This window comes from Callorhinchus milii, unplaced genomic scaffold, assembly GCF_018977255.1.
Source record: "Callorhinchus milii isolate IMCB2004 unplaced genomic scaffold, IMCB_Cmil_1.0 Scaffold3, whole genome shotgun sequence".
In the NCBI taxonomy this organism is placed as follows: domain Eukaryota; kingdom Metazoa; phylum Chordata; class Chondrichthyes; order Chimaeriformes; family Callorhinchidae; genus Callorhinchus; species Callorhinchus milii.
In genome coordinates, this window is record NW_024704744.1 from 606,263 (window position 1) to 623,731 (window position 17,469).

Genomic DNA, 17,469 nt, shown 5'->3' on the forward strand with positions numbered 1-17,469 from the left:
AGCAACAACCTCCCCCACCCCACACCCCCACCCCCACACAGCAACAACCCCCCCCCACCCACACCCCCACCCCACACAGCCCCCACACACCACACCGACCATCATACTGCCACTCTCCCCACACACAATCTCACTGTCCCCCGACACACACAGCAACAACCCACCCCACCCACACACCCCACCCCCACACACAGCAACAACCCCCCCCACCCCACACACCCCCACCCCCCACACACAGCAACAACCCCCCCCACCCCACACACCCCCCCACACACACACCCCCACCCCCCACACACAGCAACAACCCCCCCACCCCACACGCACACCCCCACCCCACACACACCCCCACACACCCACACACAGCAACAACCCCCCCCCCCACACCCCACCCACACACACACCCCACCCCCCACACACAACAACCCCCCCACCCCACACGCACCCCCACACACCCCCCACACACAGGAACAACCCCCCCACCCCACACGCACAACCCCACCCCACACACACCCCCACACACCCACACACAGCAACAACCCCCCCCCCCACACCCCACCCACACACACCCCCACCCCCCACACACAGCAACAACCCCCCACCCCACACACAGCAACAACCCACCCCCCACCCCCCACACAGCAACAACCCACCCCCACCCCCACACACACAACCCCCCCACCCCCTCAGTGGCCATGGAGTTTAGTGGTTAGAGGCCTCAGGTTGGATTCCCCCCCCACACACCCCCCACCCCACCCACACAACCCCCCCACACCCCCCCCCACACCGACCATCATATACTGCCCCTCTCCCCACACACAATCTCACTGTCCCCCCCCACACAGCAACAACCCCCCCCCCCCCCCTCAGTGGCCATGGAGTTTAGTGGTTAGAGGCCTCGGGTTGGATTCCCGGTCGGGGGAAACCTTAAGTAAGTTTCCTGACTCCAAGTGCCTCCGATTACCACAGCCATCATCTCACTGCACACTCCCCCCACCCCCACCCCCCCGTGACAATCTCCCCCAGACGCACACACTGACCATCTCTCACCTTCACCCCCCCCCACACAGCAACAACCCCCCCACACACACAGCAACAACCCCCCCACCCACACAGCAACAACCCCCCCCCACACAGCAACAACCCCCCCCCCACCCACACAGCAACAACCCCCCCCCCACACACACAGCAACAACCCCCCCCCCACACAGCAACAACCCCCCCCACACACACACAGCAACAACCCCCCCCCCACACACAGCAACAACCCCCCCCCACACAGCAACAACCCCCCCCACACACAGCAACAACCCCCCCACACACAGCAACAACCCCCCCACACAGCAACAACCCCCCCCCCAGCAACAACCCCCCCCACACACAGCAACAACCCCCCCCCACACACACAGCAACAACCCCCCCCCACACACACAGCAACAACCCCCCCCCCACACACACAGCAACAACCCCCCCCCCACACACACAGCAACAACCCCCCCCCCCCACACAGCAACAACCCCCCCCACACACACAGCAACAACCCCCCCCCACACACACAGCAACAACCCCCCCCCCCACACAGCAACAACCCCCCCCCACCACACACAGCAACAACCCCCCCCCACACACAGCAACCCCCCCACACAGCAACACCCCCACACACAGCAACACCCCCACACACAGCAACACCCCCCACACAGCAACACCCCCACACAGCAACACCCCCCACACACAGCAACACCCCCCCCCCACACACAGCAACACCCCCACACAGCAACACCCCCACACACACAGCAACACCCCCACACACACAGCAACAACCCCCCCACACACACACACACAGCAACAACCCCCCCCCCCCACACACAGCAACAACCCCCCCCCCCCACACACAGCAACAACCCCCCCCCCCCCACACAGCAACAACCCCCCCCCCACACACAGCAACAACCCCCCCCACACAGCAACAACCCCCCCCCCCACACACAGCAACAACCCCCCCCCCACACAGCAACAACCCCCCCCCACACACAGCAACAACCCCCCCCCACACACAGCAACAACCCCCCCCCACACACACAGCAACAACCCCCCCCACACACACACAGCAACAACCCCCCCCCCCACACACAGCAACAACCCCCCCCCCCACACACAGCAACAACCCCCCCCCCACACACAGCAACAACCCCCCCCCCACACACAGCAACAACCCCCCCCCACACACACAGCAACAACCCCCCCCCACCACACACAGCAACAACCCCCCCCCCCCCCCACAGCAACAACCTCATTGTCTGCCTTTGCTCACACTAACGGTGACTGTCCGCCCACTCCTACGATCACTCGTGGGGTCACTCACTCACCAATCACCGACACAGTGTCTGTCTGACATTCCCAATGTCTGTCTGATCCTCTCACTTGAAAGGCGCTGAATAAACCCAATTTATTGCGTTGTCTGTCTCCGCCACTCAGTGTCCGTCTCCGCCACTCAGTGTCCGTCTCCGCCACTCAGTGTCTGTCTCCGCCACTCAGTGTCCGTCTCCGCCACTCAGTGTCCGTCTCCGCCACTCAGTGTCCGTCTCCGCCACTCAGTGTCCGTCTCCGCCACTCAGTGTCCGTCTCCGCCACTCAGTGTCCGTCTCCGCCACTCAGAGTCTGTCTCCGCCACTCAATATTGTCTCCGCTGCTCGATGTCTGTCTCCCTGTGACACAGTGTCTGTCTCCCTGCTCACACTTAGTGTGTCTGTCACACTCGGTGTCTGTCTCCCTGCTCACACTCACAGTGCACGTGTCTCTGCTCTCACTCTCACACTGGGTGTCGCTCCTCATGGGGAAATGGCAAAATCAGTAGATTAAATCACGTTTCTCCACCGAAGGCTGAGTCAGGAGAACTGCTCATGTGTTCTCCACGGTGGAGCCTGTGTGCAGGGCTATACCGTGTGTACAGCTATACCGTGTGCAGAGCTATACTGTGTGTACAGCTATACCGTGTGCAGAGCTATACTGTGTGTACAGCTATACTGTGTGCAGAGCTATACTGTGTGTACAGCTATACTGTGTGCAGAGCTATACTGTGTGTACAGCTATACTGTGTGCAGAGCTATACTGTGTGCAGAGCTATACTGTGTGCAGAGCTATACTGTGTGCAGAGCTATACTGTGTGCAGGGCTATACTGTGTGCAGGGCTATACTGTGTGCAGGGCTATACTGTGTGTACAGCTATACTGTGTGCAGAGCTATACTGTGTGCAGAGCTATACTGTGTGTACAGCTATACTGTGTGCAGGGGTACACTGTGTGCAGAGCTATACTATGTGCAGGGCTACACTGTGCTATACTGTGTACAGGGCTATACTGTGCTATACTGTGTGCAGAGCTATACTGTGTGCAGAGCTATACTGTGTGCAGGGCTATACTGTGTGCAGGGCTACGCTGTGTGCAGGGGTACACTATGTACAGGGCTATGCTGTGCTATACTGTGTACAGGGCTATACTGTGCTATACTGTGTGCAGAGCTATACTGTGTGCAGGGCTACGCTGTGTGCAGGGCTACGCTGTGTGCAGGGGTACACTATGTACAGGGCTATGCTGTGCTATACTGTGTACAGGGCTATGCTGTGCTATACTGTGTGCAGGGCAACGCTGTGTACAGAGCTATACAGTTCACTACCTGCTGCCTTGACCCCCTCCCCACCCAGCTGCTGGTCACTCAACTCCCCCTCCTCTCCCCCTGCCGGCCGACACGGTCAACCAGACTCTCTCCTCAGGCTCGGCTCCACTCCCCCTGCAAACCACTGTCATCACACCCTCCAAAAAAACCACCTTCATCCCTCTAATCTCTCACACTACTGTCCCATCTCCAACCTGCCCTTCATTGCCAAAGTCCTAGAACACATTGTTGCAGGTCAACTTGGGTCACACCTCTCCCTCCACTCCCTCCTCGAGCCCCTGCAGTCTGGTTGTTGCCCCGACTGCCCACAGCGCAGAGACAGCTCTTGTCAAAGTCACAAATGACATTCTCTCCATCGGTGCCCGGGGCTCCCTCTGCCTCCTCGTCCTCCTGGATCTCTCTGCCACTTCGACACAGTCCACCATCCTCATCCATTGGCTCTCCTCACTCATCCACCTTCGTGGGATCGCACTCACGTGGTGCGAGTCCTATTTAACCAACTGCCGCCATTTCATCTCAGCAAATGGTTTTTCCTCCCACATCCACCCGGTCACCTGTGGGGTGACCCAGGCCTCCATCCTTGGTCTCTTCTTTTCTTTATCTATAAGCTCTCACTGGGTGATGTCATTCGCAGACACAGCCTAAGCTTCCACATGTTTGCGGGATCTACACAAATCTACTTTGCCTCCTCCAGCACCAACCCCAGGTCCCCCGATGCTCTATCAGCATATGTCTGGTGGACATCAGGGCCTGGATGAGTGTAAACTTCCTGCAGCTGAATGTGGACAAGACCAAAGCCATTTTCCTTGGCTCTGAACTCCTCAACCTCCCTGGGCTCTCCCTCAGACTCACCGAACCAGTGTGCAACCTCGGTATCTGATTCGACCTCCAGCTGTCCTTACTCCCCCACAACAACAACAACAAGATTCCATTTATAGAGCGCCTTTCACGTCGGGAGGACGTCCCAAGGCACTGTACAGTTGGGTCAGGACCCGAGCAGTGGGGAAGTGGTCAGGGTGAGGGGAGGGAAGGGAGGGAGCGAGGAGGGGGTAGACAGTCGAGAGGGGAGCTGAAGGCTCGGTCAAAGAGAAGTCCCACATCCAGTCCCTGACAGGGAGCGGTGGCAGGACAGCGCGGGGAGGAGCTGGGCCAACCTCTCAGGTACTTAAGCTCGACACGGCAGGGAGTGCAGCCAGTGGGGGGGTGTGGGTCTGAGGAGGGAACGGGTGGGGGCGGAGCGGGGGAACCGCTGACATCATAGTTGTAGTTTTCAGAAGTGTGCGCGCGCAAAAAAAAAAAAAAAAAAATCCTCTGCCCCCCCCCCCCTCCCCAGGGCTCACATCAGAGCCCACCATGGTCCTGTTGGGTTGGCTGCCCCAGCCCCGGCCTATGGGATAATGTGTCCATCCACCTGACCGCTCGCTCCCGGTCCCCGCGTGCGCACTATGGCTGCCACTATGACCCGAGCTCCCTCACCCCCTCTCTCTCTCCTCCCTCCTCTCTCCCCCAAAACCCTCTCTCCCGCTCTCTCCTCCTCTCTCTCCGTCCCTCTATCCCCACTTGACCCCCCCACCCCCTCCCTCTGCTCCAGCCTGGGAACCCTCCGCCGGGCTCACCGCGGCACTCGGCGTTGGCTGTCCAGCAGCAGCCACACCGACTGCCCCATTCCCCACCACACTCGCCACCCACCCCGGGCACAGACCCGGGGAGTCAACCTCTCCTCCCTCATCCCCATTCCCCCCACCCCTGCCTCACAACCTGGACCCCCCTCCCCTCCCACACACCCTTCTGTCAACCGCTCCCTCCACATCGGACTGCAAAATGTCCGCTCCCTCTGCAACAAGGCCCTGGTCATCAACGATCTCATCCTTGATGAGAACGTTGATATTATGGCCTTAACAGAAACCGGGCTCACCCCAGGCGACACCTTCCCCCTCACGGAGGCCACGCCACCCGGCTACACCTCCCACCACATCCCCCGCCCCAACCGCCGTGGCGGTGGTGTTGCCCTTATCTCAAGGACACCACTTGCCCTATCCCCCTACTCCACTGGCTCTTTCCCCTCCTTTGAGCACCTCACCCTCTCCCACCCCTCATTCCTCTCCCTTAAAATCCTCCTCCTCTACCGGCCCCTAAAACCTCTCCCACCTTCATCTCTGACATTTCAACACTCCTCACATCTCTTTGCCTCTCCTCTGATCGCCTCATCATCCTGGGCGACTTTAACCTACACTTCACCCCCTCCTGCTCCATCTCCACAGACTTCTCTTCCCTGCTCTCCTCACTCAACCTCTCCCTTCACATAAACTCCCCCACTCACAGTCACGGCCACCCACTCGATTTGGTGATCACCCGGGGCCTCAGTGTCTCGGATGTCACTATTACCGACAAGGCCATCTCCGACCACTACTTCATCTCCTTCACCACCTCCACCCCCCTCCCCACCTCCACCAGACCCACCACCATCTTCTACCGCCCTTGGAAGAAGTTACCCCCACAATCCCTAACCGATGCCTTGGAGTCCTCTGAACTCCTCTCCCTCTGGCCTTCAACCCTCACCGACCCCTCTTCTCCTCTCTCCCTCCTCCACAATATCCTCTCCTCCACACTCGATACTCTGCCCCCATCACTTCCCGCACTGTCTCCTACTCCCGCTCCTCCCCCCGGTACACCACCCACCTCCGCTCACTGAAGAGCGGCTGAAGGCACCTGTGTCAAATCTGGCCTCACGGTCCACCGACAAATCTGTCCGTAGCTCCTCCCACCTACCGCTCCACTGCGGCCTCGGCCAAGAGGGGGGCGGGGCTGTGGGGGCGGGGCTGTGGGGGCTGTGGGCGGGGCTGTGGGGGCTGGGGGCGAGGCTGTGGGGCTGGAGGCGGGCTGTGGGGACTGGGGCGGGCTGTGGGGTGGGGCGGGGCTGTGGGGGCTGTGGGCGGGCTGTGGGGCTGGAGCGGGGCTGTGGGGGCTGTGGGCGGGGCTGTGGGGGCTGGGGGCGAGGCTGTGGGGGCTGGAGGCGGGGCTGTGGGGACTGGGGGCGGGGCTGTGGGACTGGGGGCGGGCTGTGGGGGCTGTGGGCGGGGCTGTGGGGCTGGAGGCGGGGCTGTGGGGCTGTGGCGGGGCTGTGGGGGCGGGGCTGTGGGGGGGGGGGGCTGTGGGGCTGGAGGCGGGGCTGTGGGGGCTGTGGCGGGGCTGTGGGGGCTGGGGGCGGGCTGTGGGGGTGGAGGCGGGGCTGTGGGACTGGGGGCGGGGCTGTGGGGACTGGGGCGGGGCTGTGGGGGCTGTGGGCGGGGCTGTGGGGCTGGAGGCGGGGCTGTGGGGGCTGTGGGCGGGGCTGTGGGGGCCGGGCTGTGGGGGCTGGGGGCCGGGCTGTGGGGCTGGAGGCGGGGCTGTGGGGGCTGTGGGCGGGGCTGTGGGGGCGGGGCTGTGGGCGGGGCTGTGGGGGCTGTGGGCGGGGCTGTGGGGGCTGTGGGCGGGGCTGTGGGGGATGTGGGCGGGGCTGTGGGGGGGCGGGGCTTTGCTCCGGTGCTGCTGAAGGGACGGATACTGTTGACGGACTGACTTCCGGTTGGTTTCTATGGCGGCGCTCAGAGACCCCACAGTGAGACCCCCACACACCGCCCCCACACACCCCCCCCACCGCCCCCCCACCGCCCCCCCCACACACCGCCCCCACACACCGCCCCCCGCACACCGCCCCCCACACCCCCCCCACCGCCGCCCCCACCGCCCCCACCCCCCCCACACCGCCCCCCCCACCGCCCCACACCGCCCCCCCCACACCGCCCCCCACACCGCCCCCACACACCGCCCCCCCCACCACCGCCCCACACACACCGCAGCCTGTGTGTCAGGCTGTGTGTGTGTGTGTGTCAGGCTGTGTGTGTGTGTGTTAGGCTGTGTGTGTGTGTGTGTCAGGCTGTGTGTGTGTGTGTGTCAGGCTGTGTGTGTGTGTGTTAGGCTGTGTGTGTGTGTGTGTCAGGCTGTGTGTGTGTGTGTGTCAGGCTGTGTGTGTGTGTGTGTGTGTCAGGCTGTGTGTGTGTGTGTGTGTGTCAGGCTGTGTGTGTGTGTGTGTGTGTGTCAGGCTGTGTGTGTGTGTGTGTGTCAGGCTGTGTGTGTGTGTGTGTGTGTGTGTCAGGCTGTGTGTGTGTGTGTGTGTGTGTGTGTGTGTGTGTCAGGCTGTGTGTGTGTGTGTGTGTGTGTCAGGCTGTGTGTGTGTGTGTCAGGCTGTGTGTGTGTGTGTGTGTGTGTGTGTGTCAGGCTGTGTGTGTGTGTGTGTCAGGCTGTGTGTGTGTGTGTGTGTGTCAGGCTGTGTGTGTGTGTGTGTGTGTCAGGCTGTGTGTGTGTGTGTGTGTGTGTCAGGCTGTGTGTGTGTGTGTCAGGCTGTGTGTGTGTGTGTGTGTGTCAGGCTGTGTGTGTGTGTGTGTGTGTCAGGCTGTGTGTGTGTGTGTGTGTGTGACAGGCTGTGTGTGTGTGTGTGTGAGACAGGCTGTGCGTGTGTGTGTGTGTGTGTGTGTGTGTGTCAGGCTGTGCGTGTGTGTGTGTGTGTGTGTGTGTGTCAGGCTGTGTGTGTGTGTGTGTCAGGCTGTGCGTGTGTGTGTGTGTGTGTGTGTGTGTCAGGCTGTGTGTGTGTCAGGCTGTGTGGTGTGTGTGTGTGTGTGTGTGTCAGGCTGTGTGTGTGTGTGTGTCAGGCTGTGTGTGTGTCAGGCTGTGTGTGTGTCAGGCTGTGCGTGTGTGTGTGTGTGTGTGTGTGTCAGGCTGTGTGTGTGTGTTGGCAGGATGGAGGCTACAGTCCGGTTGTCCAGGCCGGTGTTACAGCTGACTCTGGCTCTGGTCAAGCCCGACGCGGTGGCTCACCCCCTGATCCTGCAGGTACACACGGTGGTGCTTTTTTGGTGGGAAGAGTGTCCGACACAACAAAACCCATCAACGTGTTTAAGGGTATCCAAACCGGACTGAGAGGGCCACATATTTGGAGTCCTGTTGTGTTGTGGTTAGAGCATCCGCCCCACAAGTGAGCGGCCCCGGGTTTGGCTCCCGGGCGGAGCGAGACCTCAGCCAAGTTACCGGCCGTCAGTAGGAAACCGATTGCTTTTCCATCAATCGACTAATGGGGTGGGGAGTGCGATGTGCAGTGTGTGGGTGTGGAGGAAGTCAGTCTGTGTGTGTGTTTGAGGGGGGGCAGTGTGTGTATTTGGGGGGAGTATGTGATCTGTGTGGGGGGGTATCAGTGCATGTTTGAGCAGAATCAGTTTGTGTGTGTGGAAGGGGGTCAGTCTGTGTGTGTGTGGAGGTGGGGGTTCAGTCTGTGTGTGTGTGGGGGGGGGGGTCAGTCTGTGTGTGTGTGTGTGGAGGTGGGGGGGGGGTTCAGTCTAGCTAACCAGCTAATACCCCTAGCTACCCCACATCTTCTACCTTTCTACCCCACATCTGTGCCATAACCTGCTTTGCCTTCCCCCCCCTCCGCACCATCGCCCGCCTCTGCCTTTGTCTCACACCACAGGTCACTAAAACTTTCATAGACGGCTTCATTACCTCGAGGGTCGCCTCTGCAAACTCACTGCTTGTCGACCTCCCCAACTCCTCCCAACTCTGGATTATCCAGAACTCTGCAGCCCGTGTCCTCTCCCGCACCGGCTCCGTGACCCTATCACCCCCATCCTCACCCAACTCCACTGACTTCTCATCACACAGAGGATACAGTTCAAGAACCTGGTCCTCACCTTCAAAGCCCTCCACGGTCTCACTCCCCCCGACCTCTGCCACCTCCTAACCCCCTACCACCCTGCTCAATCCCTCCGCTCAGTGGGCTCCGGCCTGCTTCACGTACCCTGCCTTGCCCCACTATTGGCGGGTGGGCCTTCTGCCACTGCCCCCACCCTCTGGAACTCCATCCTGCAGTCCCTCCTCATCCCCTCCCTTGCCTCCTTCAAGACCATCTCAAGACCCTCAATTATGTTTTCAATCTCCCTGCTTCCCCCCCGCCCTCCACCCTCCCTGACCCCCAGCTCAGGTCCGAAACTCTGTCCAGGGCCTTGGGACAGGGAAAGGTGAAAGGTGCTATACAAATGTAATGTTGTTGTTGTCGCTAGCCATTGATATCGCTGTCTGGCAAGCTATCCCACTGTTTGTCCAGCTAGGACCACCCTACCCATTAGGGCTTTGGCTTGCAGGGTTAACAGAGGTTGGGATGACTCTGCCCCCAGGCACTGGTCTGCCCTTCCAGGTCCTGCCGGTGAGTCAGGCTGCCTGTGCTGCCATCAAACGTGCCCTGCGGACCCCAGGCTCAGGAACAAACCACCAGGACCGTCACAGAGTTGCATTGTCAGGCATGAAACCTCAGGATTGGGTGGGGGCCCAGGCTGGGTGGGGAGGGTTTGTTGGGTTGAGGTGGTGCTGGGGGTTGCTGTGCTTGTATAACGCTAGCTCCCTTCCCTAGGCCATTCATCAGAAAATTCTGGAAAATAACTTCATCATCGTGACAAACCGGGACCTGACGTGGAGCCGCGAGGCTTCCCAAACCTTTTACTCACAGCATTCAGGTGAGAGACTCTTCCCCCAACACGATTCCTCCCCCCCAACACGATCGCCCCCAACACGATCGCCCCCCAACACGATCGCCCCCAACACGATCGCCCCCCAACACGATCGCCCCCCAACACGATCGCCCCCCCAACACGATCACCCCCAACACGATCGCCCCCCAACACGATCGCCCCCCAACACGATCGCCCCCCCAATACGATCGCCCCCACCAACACGATCGCCCCCCAACACGATCGCCCCCCCAACACGATCGCCCCCCAACATTCTGCCCACCAACACCCCAACACCCTCCCCACCAACACCCTCCCCACCAACACCCTCCGCCCAACACCCTCCCCATCAACACCCCCCCAATACTCAGACCCAGAACACACGCTCCTCCCAAAAGAAACCTTTGAGAGCTCCAGTGTGGATTGAGCACCAGCACAGACAAGATGTGGAGAGAGCAGGGACTGGGGTTAGAGTAGAGAGCTCCAGTGGGGAGCGATGGAGGATGGTTTGTGACTGTTACTGCTCTGCTCTGTTTTCAGGCAGGTTTTTCTACCAGAGACTGGTCGAGTTCATGTCCAGGTGAGTTTGCTGTGAAGGTCAACTCTGTGGCATGTTCTCTGTCCTACCCCCTCCCCTTCATTGGTCTCCATGAGCTTTCTCTATCACTCTCGCTTTGAGCGTGCTTTCGCTCTGTCCCCCCCTTTGCGTGCTCTCTCACACACACTCTCTCCCTCTTTCTCTCCCTGCGAGCGCTCTCTCTCTCGCTGTGAGCGCTCTCTCTGCCTCCCTCTCCCTGTGCTTGCTCTCTCTTTCACTCTTTCTCCCCATGTGAGCGTTCTGTCTCTCTCCCTGTAAATTCGTTCACCCCCGCCTCTCTCTCTCCCCTGTGAGGAAGCTTTCACACACTTTCTCTCCCCCCCCCCACCCACCCCCTTTCAGCCCCTCTCACACACTCCCCCCTGTGAGCCCTTCTCACACAGTGGCCTGTGTTCCTTGCTGACCAGTGGTCCTTTACGTGCCTACATCCTGGCCCACGAGGATGCAATCAGACACTGGAGGAAAATAATGGGCCCCACTCAGGTTTGCCGCGCACGATACACAGCTCCACACACCATCCGGGGGTCATACGGCCTGACAGACACCAGGAACAGCACACACGGCTCAGGTAAGTTTCAATCTGGACTGAACCCAGCTCCCGTTCACCATCTGCACAAACAACAACTGGCACTTTATCCAGGATTATTACAAAGCAGTCTCCGCTCCGCTCCCCCTCCTCTCTGCCCTGCCCCCCCACTCCTCTGCCACCTCCATGCCTCTCTGCCACCTCCGCTCTACCCCGCTCCCACTCCTCTCTGTCACCTCCACTCCTCTCTACCCCACCCCCATTCTGTTCTGCCCCACCTCCCCTCCTCTCTGCCACCTCCACTCCTCTCTGCCCCACCCTCACTCCGGCCCACCCCCACTCCACTCTGCCACCACTCCTCTCTGCCCCACCCCCATTCTGTTCTGCCCCACCCCCCCTCCACTCTGCCACCACTCCTCTCTGCCCCACCCCATGCCTCTGGTCCTCTTTGCAGACTGCCCTGAATCAGCCTCGAGGGAGTTGGCCACCTTCTTCCCGGAGTTCAGTGAGGGAGCCTGGGCAGCGAGCGGGCACAGCCGTGGTGACTTCCTGTACCACACAGAGCGGCAGGTACACTTGGTCAGGTCCCGGGAGGCAGAGTGAGCGAGGGAGCCCCACACCCCAGGGGGAGATCCCAGACAAGAGCCTCTGATCACTGGATTGTCACTGGCCTCTGAGCAGTGACTGAGTCTCGGCTCCGAGCAACTAAGCACAGAGCCGTGCTGGTTATCCTTCCCATTCAGTCGGCACTGCTGGTGGGTCTGCTGCGTTTAGATCCCCTCAGCACGTTGTTACATCTCTGCTGAAGCCCAATAAATTGCTTAATGGAAAATAATGTTGAGAGCGAACCCGGAACGGATTGTAGAGGCGGGAAAGACACCTGTCAAGTGTCAAGTGAAATACATGACCTGATACTTACCCACCTTCTCCCTCTCTCAATCTATTTCTTCACCAAATCCCTGTCTAATTCTGGTTAAAAGATTAAGGGGATCAAATGCAGACTGTTAATAAAAATGCTTAAGCGCTCTGAGACACTGCCCCATGTAAAGGGTGCAATACAAATACAAGGTCGTGTTTTTCTAAAACCTGCCCAAGGTTTGAGAGAAATCTTGCCACGTGTGTCGGCAAACATGGTCTCGTTTGTGTGCTTTGCTCTTCCCACCCCACCATTGGCGTCTGCGCAATTCTTCCCTGGTCTCTGGCACTGAAAAGAATCCCTGCAATCCCAGAGGTAGATTGTTGGACTGGAATGCACACCGTCTCCCTGGAGGGACTGCTTACCTGATTCCGGACAGTATTAGGCGCAGGTTGGCAGGAGCCAAGGCTTGGGGACCCCGGAGTGTGCGTTGGGGTAACCGCTGGAGACTAACCAGCTAAAAACATACTTTGCCGTTGACAAGCTTTCGCGCTGCTTGTCGAGCTGGGACTCCCCTCTCCGTCAGAGCTTTGGCGTGCAGGGTAACAGGAGCTGAGTGGGAGGATTCCCCGCCCCAGCGACCTGGATTTAATATGCCTCCCCCCGATGCTTGAATCATTTTCAATCAAAACAATATCCCGGAGTTGTGGGTTCAACAACAGCAACAACAAAATTACATTTGTTTAGCGCCTTTCACATCGGGAGGACGTCCCAAGGCGCTGGACAGACAGTTTCCCCATCCTCTGGTTCAAGCGATTCTGTGCCCCTGACTCAGCTGCAGAGGCTTTGTGATACCAAAGACGGTTCTTACAGGACTTACAGGACATTTATACAGCTCCCGAAACACAGCACAGCCCTGCGCACAGCACAGCCCTGCGCACAGCACAGCCCTGCGCACAGCACAGCATAGCCCTGCACAGAGCACAGCCCTGCGCACATATAGCACAGCACAGCCCTGCACAGAGCACAGCCCTGCACACAGCATAGCCCTGCGCACAGCACAGCCCTGCGCACAGCACAGCCCTGCGCACAGCACAGCCCTGCACACAGCACAGCCCTGCGCACATATAGCACAGCATAGCCCTGCACACAGCACAGCCCTGCACACAGCACAGCCCTGCACACAGCACAGCATAGTATAGCACAGTATAGCCCTGCACACATATAGCACAGTATAGCCCTGCACACAGCACAGCCCTGCACACAGCATAGCACAGTGTAGCCCTGCGCACAGTATAGCACAGTATAGCCCTGCACACAGTATAGTCCTGCACACAGTATAGCACAGTGTAGCCCTGCGCACAGTATAGCCCTGTACACAGCATAGCCCTGCACACAGCATAGCCCTGCACACAGTATAGCTCTGCACACAGTATAGCTCTGCACACAGCATAGCCCTGCACACAGCATAGCCCTGCACACAGCATAGCCCTGCACACAGTATAGCTCTGCACACAGCATAGCCCTGCGCACAGCACAGCCCTGCGCACAGCACAGCATAGCCCTGCACAGAGCACAGCCCTGCGCACATATAGCACAGCACAGCCCTGCACACAGCACAGCCCTGCACACAGCATAGCCCTGCGCACAGCCCTGCGCACAGCACAGCCCTGCACACAGCACAGCCCTGCACACAGCATAGCCCTGCGCACAGCCCTGCGCACAGCACAGCCCTGCACACAGCACAGCCCTGCACACAGCATAGCCCTGCGCACATATAGCACAGCATAGCCCTGCGCACAGCACAGCCCTGCACACAGCACAGCCCTGCACACATATAGCACAGTATAGCCCTGCACACAGCACAGCCCTGCACACAGCACAGCCCTGCACACATATAGCACAGTATAGCCCTGCACATAGCATAGCCCTGCACACAGCATAGCCCTGCACACAGCATAGCACAGTGTAGCCCTGCGCACAGTATAGCACAGTATAGCCCTGCACACAGTATAGTCCTGCACACAGTATAGCACAGTGTAGCCCTGCGCACAGTATAGCCCTGTACACAGCATAGCCCTGCACACAGCATAGCCCTGCACACAGCATAGCACAGTGTAGCCCTGCGCACAGTATAGCCCTGCACACAGCATAGCCCTGCACACAGCATAGCCCTGCACACAGCATAGCCCTGCACACAGCATAGCCCTGCACACAGCATAGCCCTGCACACAGCATAGCCCTGCACACAGCACAGCCCTGCACACATATAGCACAGTATAGCCCTGCACACATATAGCACAGTATAGCCCTGCACACAGCATAGCCCTGCACACAGCATAGCACAGTGTAGCCCTGCGCACAGTATAGCACAGTATAGCCCTGCACACAGTATAGCCCTGCACACAGTATAGTCCTGCACACAGTATAGCACAGTATAGCCCTGCACACAGCATAGCCCTGCACACAGCATAGCCCTGCACACAGCATAGCCCTGCACACAGCACAGCCCTGCACACAGCACAGCCCTGCACACATATAGCACAGTATAGCCCTGCACACATATAGCACAGTATAGCCCTGCACACAGCATAGCCCTGCACACAGCATAGCCCTGCGCACAGTATAGCACAGTATAGCCCTGCACACAGTATAGTCCTGCACACAGTATAGCACAGTGTAGCCCTGCGCACAGTATAGCCCTGCACACAGCATAGCCTGCACACAGCATAGCCCTGCACACAGCATAGCCCTGCACACAGTATAGCCCTGCACACAGCATAGCCCTGCACACAGTATAGCTCTACACACAGTGTACCCCTGCACACAGCATAGCCCTGCACACAGCATAGCCCTGTACACAGTATAGCCCTGCACACAGTGTAGCTCTACACACAGTGTACCCCTGCGCACAGCATAGCCCTGCACACAGTATAGCACAGTATAGCCCTGCACACAGTATAGTCCTGCACACAGTATAGCACAGTATAGCCCTGCACACAGCATAGCCCTGCACACAGCATAGCACAGCATAGCCCTGCACACAGCACAGCCCTGCACACAGCATAGCACAGTGTAGCCCTGCGCACAGTATAGCACAGTATAGCCCTGCACACAGTATAGTCCTGCACACAGTATAGCCCTGCACACAGTGTAGCCCTGCGCACAGTATAGCCCTGTACACAGCATAGCCCTGCACACAGCATAGCCCTGCACACAGTATAGCTCTGCACACAGTATAGCTCTGCACACAGCATAGCCCTGCACACAGCATAGCCCTGCACACAGCATAGCCCTGCACACAGTATAGCTCTGCACACAGCATAGCCCTGCACAGCACAGCCCTGCGCACAGCACAGCATAGCCTGCACAGAGCACAGCCCTGCGCACATATAGCACAGCACAGCCCTGCACACAGCACAGCCCTGCACACAGCATAGCCCTGCGCACAGCCCTGCGCACAGCACAGCCCTGCACACAGCACAGCCCTGCACACAGCATAGCCCTGCGCACATATAGCACAGCATAGCCCTGCGCACAGCACAGCCCTGCACACAGCACAGCCCTGCACACATATAGCACAGTATAGCCCTGCACACAGCACAGCCCTGCACACAGCACAGCCCTGCACACATATAGCACAGTATAGCCCTGCACACAGCACAGCCCTGCACACAGCACAGCCCTGCACACAGCATAGCACAGTGTAGCCCTGCGCACAGTATAGCACAGTATAGCCCTGCACACAGTATAGTCCTGCACACAGTATAGCACAGTGTAGCCCTGCGCACAGTATAGCCCTGTACACAGCATAGCCCTGCACACAGCATAGCCCTGCACACAGCATAGCACAGTGTAGCCCTGCACACAGCATAGCCCTGCACACAGCATAGCCCTGCACACAGCATAGCCCTGCACACAGCATAGCCCTGCACACAGCATAGCCCTGCACACAGCATAGCCCTGCACACAGCACAGCCCTGCACACATATAGCACAGTATAGCCCTGCACACATATAGCACAGTATAGCCCTGCACACAGCATAGCCCTGCACACAGCATAGCACAGTGTAGCCCTGCGCACAGTATAGCACAGTATAGCCCTGCACACAGTATAGCCCTGCACACAGTATAGTCCTGCACACAGTATAGCACAGTATAGCCCTGCACACAGCATAGCCCTGCACACAGCATAGCCCTGCACACAGCATAGCCCTGCACACAGCATAGCACAGTGTAGCCCTGCACACATATAGCACAGTATAGCCCTGCACACAGCATAGCCCTGCACACAGCATAGCACAGTGTAGCCCTGCGCACAGTATAGCACAGTATAGCCCTGCACACAGTATAGTCCACACAGTATAGCACAGTGTAGCCCTGCGCACAGTATAGCCCTGCACACAGCATAGCCCTGCACACAGCATAGCCCTGCACACAGCATAGCCCTGCACACAGTATAGCCCTGCGCACAGCATAGCCCTGCACACAGTGTAGCTCTACACACAGTGTACCCCTGCACACAGCATAGCCCTGCACACAGCATAGCCCTGTACACAGTATAGCCCTGCACACAGTGTAGCTCTACACACAGTGTACCCCTGCGCACAGCATAGCCCTGCACACAGTATAGCACAGTATAGCCCTGCACACAGTATAGTCCTGCACACAGTATAGCACAGTATAGCCCTGCACACAGCATAGCCCTGCACACAGCATAGCACAGCATAGCCCTGCACACAGTATAGTCCTGCACACAGTATAGCACAGTGTAGCCCTGTACACAGTATAGCCCTGCACACAGCATAGCCCTGCACACAGTGTAGCTCTACACACAGCATAGCCCTGCACACAGTATAGCCCTGTACACAGCATAGCCCTGCACACAGCATAGTCCTGCACACAGCATAGTCCTGCACACAGCATAGCACAGTGTAGCCCTGCACACAGCATAGCCCTGCACACAGCATAGCCCTGCACACAGTATAGCCCTGTACACAGCATAGCCCTGCACACAGCATAGTCCTGCACACAGCATAGTCCTGCACACAGTATAGCACAGTGTAGCCCTGCACACAGCATAGCCCTGCACACAGCATAGCCCTGCACACAGCATAGCCCTGCACACAGCATAGCCCTGCACACAGTGTAGCTCTACACACAGTGTACCCCTGCGCACAGTATAGCCCTGCACATATTTTAGCTCTGCGCAGACAGACATTGAGTGGCGGAGACAGACACTGAGCGGCGGAGACAGACAACACAATAAATTGGGTTTATTCAGCGC

At 58.9% G+C, this 17,469-nt stretch overlaps 1 protein-coding gene across 2 annotated transcripts; it reads left to right on the plus strand.

Annotated features, from left to right (window-relative positions):
- The first annotated feature begins 7,155 nt into the window (after window positions 1-7,155).
- nme6 (NME/NM23 nucleoside diphosphate kinase 6) lies at window positions 7,156-12,244 on the plus strand. Of its 2 annotated transcripts, none has more exons than XM_042332650.1 (6): window positions 7,156-7,267; window positions 8,445-8,538; window positions 10,106-10,208; window positions 10,743-10,782; window positions 11,208-11,368; window positions 11,781-12,244. In XM_042332650.1, exons 2-6 carry the CDS (start codon window positions 8,446-8,448, stop codon window positions 11,927-11,929), a joined length of 546 nt encoding a protein of 181 aa, XP_042188584.1. In that variant the 5' UTR covers window positions 7,156-7,267; window position 8,445; the 3' UTR covers window positions 11,930-12,244.
- Window positions 12,245-17,469: the final 5,225 nt, after the last annotated feature.